Source organism: Mytilus trossulus, chromosome 7 (genome assembly GCF_036588685.1).
Source record: "Mytilus trossulus isolate FHL-02 chromosome 7, PNRI_Mtr1.1.1.hap1, whole genome shotgun sequence".
In the NCBI taxonomy this organism is placed as follows: Eukaryota; Metazoa; Mollusca; class Bivalvia; order Mytilida; family Mytilidae; genus Mytilus; species Mytilus trossulus.
In genome coordinates, this window is record NC_086379.1 from 15,552,502 (window position 1) to 15,560,621 (window position 8,120).

Below are 8,120 nucleotides of genomic sequence, written 5' to 3' on the forward strand. Positions count from 1 at the left end.
AACAGTATCGATGGTCTTCTTTGATGTATGAACAGCAGTATCGATGGTCTCCTTTTATGTAAGAACATCAGCATCGATGTTCTCCTTTTATGTTTGAACAACAATATCCTTTGATGTATGAACAACAGAATCGATGTTCTCCTTTTATGTATGAACAGCAGTAACGATGGTCTCCTTTTATGTAAGAACATCAGCATCGATGTTCTCCTTTTATGTATGAACAGCAATATCCTTTGATGTATGAACAGCAGTATCGATGTTCTCCTTTGATGTATGAACAACAGTATCGATGTTCCCCTTTGATGTATGATCAACAGTAACGATGTTCTCCTTTGATGTATGAACAGCAGTATCGATGGTCTCCTTTTATGTAAGAACATCAGTATCGATGTTCTCCTTTTATGTATGAACAGCAATATCCTTTGATGTATGAACAACAGAATCGATGTTCTCCTTTTATGTATGAACAACAGTATCGATGGTCTCCTTTTATGTATGAACAGCAGTATCGATGTTCTCCAGTGGTGTTTGAACAGCAGTATCGATGTTCTCCAGTGGTGTTTGAACAACAGTATAGATGTTCTCCTTTGATGTATGAACAACAGTTTCGATGTTCTCCTTTGATGTATGATCAACAGTAACGATGTTCTCCTTTGATGTATGAACAGCAGAATGATGGTCTCCTTTGATGTATGAACAGCAGTAACGATGGTCTCCTTTTATATATGAACAACAGTAAAGATGTTTGCCTTTAATGTATGGATAGCAGTATCGATGGTCTCCTTTGATGTATGAACTACAGTATCGATGGTCTTATTTTATGTATGAACATCAGTATCGATGGTCTCCTTTGATTATGAACAGCAGTTTCGATGTTTTCCTTTTATGTAAGAACATCAGCATCGATGTTCTCCTTTTATGTATGAATATCGGCATCGATGTTCTCCTTTTATGTATGAACAGCAATATCCTTTGATGTATGAACAACAGAAGCGATGTTCCCCTTTGATGTATATCAACAGTATGGATGGTCTCCTTTGATGTATGAACAACAGTATCGATGTTCTCCTTTGATGTTTGAACAACAGTATTGATGGTCTCCTTTAATGTATGAACAACAGTATCGATGTTCTCCTTTGATGTTTGAACAACAGTATCGATGGTCTCCTTTGATGTAGGAACAGTTGTATCGATGTTCTCCTTTTATGTCTGAACAGCAGTATCGATGGTCTCCTTTGATGTATGAACAACAGTATCGATGGTCTCCTTTTAAGTATGAACAAAAGTATCGATGTTCTTCTTTTATGTATGAACAGCAGTATCGATGGTCGCCTTTGATGTATGAACAACAGTAACGTTTTCTCCTTTTATGTATGAACAGGAGTATCAATGGTCTCCTTTTATGTATGGACAGCCGTAACGATGTTCTCCTTTTATGTATGAACAACAGTATCGATGTTCTCCTTTTATGTAAGAACAGCAGTATCAATGGTCTCCTTTTATGTATGAACAGCAGTATCGATGTTCTCCTTTGATGTATGAACAAGAGTATCGATATTCTCCTTTTAAGTATGAACAGAAGTTTCGATGGTCACCTTTGATGTATGAACAACAGTATCGATGGTCTTCTTTTATGTATGAACAACAGTATCGATGTTCTCCTTTTAAGTATGAACAACAATATCGATGGTCTCCTTTTATGTATGAACAACAGTATCGATGGTCTTCTTTTATGTATGAACAACAGTATCGATGGTCTCCTTTTATGTATGAACAGCAGTAAACATGTTCGTGTGCATGGACAGCATTATCGGTGTTCTCTTTAGGTATGGACAGCAGTAGAGATGTTCTCTTCATGTATGGAAAGCAGTAAAGATGTTTGTCGTGTGTATGGACAGAAGTAAAGATGTGTGTCGTGTGTATGGACAGCAGTATCGATGTGTGTATGGACAGCAGTATCTATGTTCTCTTTATGTATGAACAGCAGTAAAAAACATCGTGTGTTTAGACAGCAGTATCGATGTTCTTATGTATGAACAGCAGTAAAAAACATCGTGTGTATAGACAGCAGTATCGATGTTCTTATGTATGAACAGCAGTAAAAAACATCGTGTGTATGGACAGCAGTATCGATGTTCTTATGTATGAACAGCAGTAAAGATGTTCTCCTTATACTGTGAAAGTACTTTAATTTGTTCATGTCAATTTTCCTGGTTTGAGCAACATTCACATGTTGGTGGGTTTTTAAATTCCACAAAATCTACGAAAATTGGTTCCCCATGTACAAAAGTACTTTTTTTTTAATGGATAGCATTAGTCATGTTGTCCTTCAATGTATGAACAGCAAAAGCTGTATATTTTCCAACTAAATGTGTGTCTAGTTATTCTAGCACATATTTCCTTTATTCAGTTTAGTTAGTTCAGGACAAGATTTTGATATCATATTGGTACCAAACTCTGAAGTGTCAAAGTTGTGATGTTCAAGATTAGAACTTGATCTATATACAGGGATTCCCAATATTGACTTTCAGGTGATTTTGTTTGCATGTATTACAGTTCACTATTTTCACATCACCAAAAGATATAATTTGAAATATGTCAAATTCAACAAGAATGTGCTCAAAGTACAGGGATGCCCAACTCGCACTAGTTGCAAGTTGATTGGACCACAACTTCTTCAAATACTAGGACCAAAAACTTTAACCTGAAGCAGGACAGACAGACTAGTGAACCCGGAGACCAGAAAACATAATGCACCTCAACTATTATAGTTGGGTCAAAAAAAATTTTTTTTTGTTTATAGAGGTTCCTATCAAAGCATTAAAATTTCACACGTTATGAGTAGAATCATAAGTTTGGTTATTTTCTGCTCATCCTTCTGGAGCACCTGAGATCACCCCTAGTTTGTGGTTAGGTTGGTGTTGCTTACTCTTATTTTTCTATGTTGTGTCATGTGTACTATTGTTTGTATGTTTGTCTTTTTCATTTTTAGCCATGGCGTTGTCAGTTTATTTTTAATTTATGAGTTTGACTGTCCCTCTGGTATCTTTCGCCCCTCTTTTAAAGGACATAAATTTTTATAATGTTCTGTGTGAAAATTGTCAAATGCAAAATTTCTTTTTATTTAGTGGATCCTGCCAAAATATCATAATTTGGCCTATGCTGGAACCATGGTTAAACATTCTATGGAATATTTAGGCACAGGAAAGATTCAACAAATATAAAGGGAGTCAGTAAAAAAACTAGTTACCATTCCCCTTTCTTTATATATTGAACAGTGGAAGCATACAAAATTTTTCGATAAAATTCAATACAGGAAAATTCCTTCCCAACAACTCTAGTGATATTGATGGCTTTTTTCAAAACTACCTCTACCCTTTTTAATTGGGAAAATATGCGTCATTTTCATCAAATTGGGAAATTTAAAATAAACCATGAATTTGACTGAAACTTTATTTACAGACCCATTTTCAACAGTCAACCCCTGCTTTAAAATAAGACTCAATTTTGTGAGTGATGATACATAAATAGACCCTCAAATGTGCACATATATAGTCATTTTAGGCAAGAAAATTGTTTAAATGAGTGTTTTTCAGCTTGTATTTATGCATAATTACTACTGAGACTGCACTGTTTGGGAAAAAAGTTGTCTGTTTTTTTTAAGCCATTTTTTTTTTAAATTGGGATTCTTCCCCAGGGGAAAAAGCCTTTATTCTCCACTAAATTAAGGCTAACAATATCACTGAACTCTACAATAGAGTAAGAGAGTTTTTCACAAAAACACAGACTATGATTATGACTTTTTATTTTTATAAAACCTTAACAATGTTTCCTATAACAAAAATGTACCCTGACAAAAAGTGTACACTATAAATGATAAAATATGATAATGATACGAATGAATGACATTGAACACTGCTTTCATCTGAGATTTGATAAAATGTTTTAACAAAAAAGCTAATAATATTTGTTGATCTACGAGTATCAAAAAGGTGTGACAACTCTGTAGTTTCACATCAGATATGAACAATGGGAGATAACTCTATTACTTTCTTTTCATATAATTTACATCATGATTTGATAATTATACAAGTTGATTCAGTTGCTTATCTGGGACATCAAGAAGATAAAAATTATAAAAAAGTAAGCATCCTTATCTAGGTGAACTTATTAGTCCATAATCATAAAGAAATATGTTTTCCTTCTGTCCATCAGATGACATATTTAAATGAGAAGTTTCTCAATGGCCAGTTGGATGGTCTGGATCTGTGGTCTTAGGTTAGATCCCTCATTGACAGTGACTGAACAGGAGATTACAGGTCTTGACACTCCACAGGCTCTTCCCAATGCTGAAAAATAATTTCATAAACTTTTTAATGAAGCAGATATCAATCTTTTTTTCATTTCAAGGTATCAATAGCAGAATCGCTGTGATATAGCCTTTTTGTGCTAATGCAGCGTAAAGCAACCAACAATCAATCAATCAATAGTAGAAAGGAATTCAATCAAAGTATTTACAAAATCACATTGCTTGTGTCAAAATAAACACTATGAAAAAGGATTGGATGATTGCTGAAAATTAAGAGTGATATATAAACACTCTGATATACAATGCTCCTAAACATATTATATATTGACATACAGATATTTCATAGTGAGTCATCCAGACCCACCAGATTTCAGTGTTAGCTTGTGTGTGTCTTGTATAAGCATCGTGTTAGCTTGTGTGTCTTGTATAAGCATCGTGTTAGCTTGTGTGTCTTGTATAAGCATCGTGTTAGCTTGTGTGTCTTGTATAAGCATCGTGTTAGCTTGTGTGTCTTGTATAAGCATCGTGTAAGCTTGTGTGTCTTGTATAAGCATCGTGTTAGCTTGTGTGTCTTGTATAAGCATCTTGTTAGCTTGTGTGTCTTGTATAAGCATCGTGTTAGCTTGTGTGTCTTGTATAAGCATCGAGTTAGCTTGTGTGTCTTGTATAAGCATCGTGTTAGCTTATGTGTCTTGTATAAGCATCGTGTTAGCTTGTGTGTCTTGTATAAGCATCGTGTTAGCTTGTGTGTCTTGTATAAGCATCGTGTTAGCTTGTGTGTCTTGTATAAGCATCGTGTAAGCTTGTGTGTCTTGTATAAGCATCGTGTTAGCTTGTGTGTCTTGTATAAGCATCGTGTTAGCTTGTGTGTCTTGTATAAGCATCGTGTTAGCTTGTGTGTCTTGTATAAGCATCGTGTTAGCTTGTGTGTCTTGTATAAGCATCGTGTTAGCTTGTGTGTCTTGTATAAGCATTGTGTTAGCTTATGTGTCTTGTATAAGCATCGTGTTAGCTTGTGTGTCTTGTATAAGCATCGTGTTAGCTTGTGTGTCTTGTATAAGCATCGTGTTAGCTTGTGTGTCTTGTATAAGCATCGTGTTAGCTTGTGTGTCTTGTATAAGCATCGTGTTAGCTTGTGTGTCTGTATAAGCATCGTGTTAGCTTGTGTGTCTGTATAAGCATCTACATGTAAGGTGACACAGGGTGATTTGGAGATTTAGATTAGTCTCTGTCTGATTAACAACTCTATCAAACAATTCCCTTGAATTATTTCCTAAATTCCTAGTGACTTTCACTATTGAATATAAACAAAAAAAGTCAGGGGAAATCAGATATACTTTTTAACTGATTTTTTTGGGGTACTACATTGTCTATATGAGTGTGATATACATACCTTGTTTGGACCTGATAAACACATATGGCACATTCTGAAATATAAGAAATAATCCTATGAAACAAAACAACTATGGGTGAAGAATGAAAAATGCAAGAAATTGATGAATTTATGTTCTTTTATAATGGAAGAGAATTTGTTTTTAAACTGTGTTTTGTTATAAATTAAGTCAGTTTTTTTAAGTGAATTCTTTCACTTTTTTAATATATGTCCGAGCCTTAAACTTTACTCAATATACAGTTTTGTTTCTTCTCATTGTGGAAGATCTTTCTATGGCCTATGATTGTTTACATTGTACTCATTGTGGAAGATCTTTCTATGGCCTATGATTGTTTACATTGTACTCATTGTGAGTAAATATACAGTTTGGGGTTTTCTCATTGTGGAAGATCTTTCTATGGCCTATGATTGTTTACATTGTACTCATTGTGGAAGATCTTTCTATGGCCTATGATTGTTTACATTGTACTCATTGTGAGTAAATATACAGTTTGGGGTTTTCTCATTGTGGAAGATCTTTCTATTGCCTATGATTGTTTACATTGTACATCCACTTCACTTGAACTTTGATGAATAATTTTCTCATTGGGAATCAGACCACATTATTGTACACCATAAGAAATACTCTTTTAATACCTTGTCTTCACACAGTAAAGGAAGATGTAACAAGATCTCCAAAGGTTCAGCATCTGCAGCCATCACAATAAACTCGGAGATTCCTCTGTTTAAGGTCTTTGTGGCTATAAACAAATACAGTAAATTAAAACTACATTGTAACTCAGAATGGAAAATTTTGTCATCTATTTATAGTATTCTTACCATTTTATAGGTTGATAATATTCTCACAGTATTGTTATAGTTGCCAATAGGCTTTGGAATTTTGATTGCACAAGTTATCAAGTTTATTCATGATATCTTATTTGAATTTTCTTAATTTTTCCAAGCTATGATTTTAATTTTAATATAATTTTAGGCATTTAAAAAAGTACCTTATGAGTATCTAGATATGACATTTAGTCATTTAAAAAAAAAATCTTTTTATTTCATTCAAAATTTCTATACCATTTTCAAAGCAGAGATAGAGTTATTAACTCAGTTATACATGTATTATTTTCACATTTAAGCTAGATTTTAGTGTCTTTCAAATGGATATGTGTGCACAAGTTTGTACATGTTTAGCACATAAAAAAGACTTAACACAATGCTTTGCATTTCTTTGTTCTTCATTTGTTTTCAGAATTTTTTCGAATGTTTTTTTTAGAAGGAAGATGTTTACAAACACAACCAGATTTGACCAATGGAAGGTTTAGATATTGGCTTTTATGATTGATTATTACCTTCATTGGCTCCTTTCCTCAATTCTTTACAGCTGGCTGCCTTCTGTACCAAGTCTAATATTTTCTGTGTCAAGTTAGGATCAGCTAATGGATAAGCTTTAGGATTTACTTCTTCAGTCTGAAATAAAAATATAAATTTATTAACAATAATTAGTAACAGATGCCATGTATGGCAGAAAAAATTGAATTTATATTCATCTTTTATCCATTTTGCGCTTTATTATTTAAGGTCTTTAATGAAGAAAATCTGCCATGTGTATGCTGAGTTCGTCATATGAAAAAGCCTCAGGTCAGATTAACAGTCATTGGTATTAAATGCATTATGCTATATCAAGCTTTATTGTTATCATTATATGGTTAAATATGGTCATTATACTTTGGGAATGCAAGTTAATGACTTTCTTTGTTTAATGCACTGTTATTAATCAGCCCTAGTACTGTACACGAGTCTGTGGTTACAGATTAGTGTTAACTAGTGAACAAAGTTATTACTATTTATCTATTTGTACAGAAAATGTACCAGTCATGCCAACCATCTATAATGGAAAACACACTGTACAGAGACTAGGAACATACATATTGTTCACTGACACTACGTTGAGTAATATGAAAAATTATGTACATCATGCCGATTCATGGTACATGTACATGTAAATTCATTATTTTTTATTCCCAGATAAATATATAATTCAAGTAAAATCCTTGCTGTCGAATAACGATGTTAGATTTTGTGTATGATAGCCGAGTAATGAATAGTCTATTGTCTTTCTTTTAATGCTTCCTCTGAAGAAAGTATATCGACCCCCCCCCCCCCCCCCCTTTTTTTTTTATTAACATCAATCTTTTTCAAGGTTGAAATGCGTATTGTGGTTGCTGTTTTCTATTACAAATAAAATTGCAATTCAAGTATTTTAAGGTTGTTACAAATATACTATATTGTAAAGGTGTTTTACCATGATTGTTGTACAAAATATTCCCTCGGCTGAAAGCTTCACTGGGCCTCGTGGTAATGTTTTCGTTTGTGCCTCGTGTTAAAAACCGGATGTTGATTTACCGATCGACGTTTTTAAAGCGTTTATTG

At 33.7% G+C, this 8,120-nt stretch overlaps 1 protein-coding gene across 1 annotated transcript; it reads right to left on the reverse strand.

Moving 5' to 3' along the window:
* Window positions 1-3,788: 3,788 nt before the first annotated feature.
* Window positions 3,789-8,112, reverse strand: LOC134724692 (NHP2-like protein 1). Its single transcript, XM_063587866.1, has 5 exons — window positions 7,993-8,112; window positions 7,040-7,157; window positions 6,339-6,442; window positions 5,703-5,736; window positions 3,789-4,349 (listed from the first exon to the last, which is right to left on the reverse strand). Exons 1-5 carry the CDS (start codon window positions 7,993-7,995, stop codon window positions 4,225-4,227), a joined length of 384 nt encoding a protein of 127 aa, XP_063443936.1. The 5' UTR covers window positions 7,996-8,112; the 3' UTR covers window positions 3,789-4,224.
* Between the last annotated feature and the right edge of the window lie 8 nt (window positions 8,113-8,120).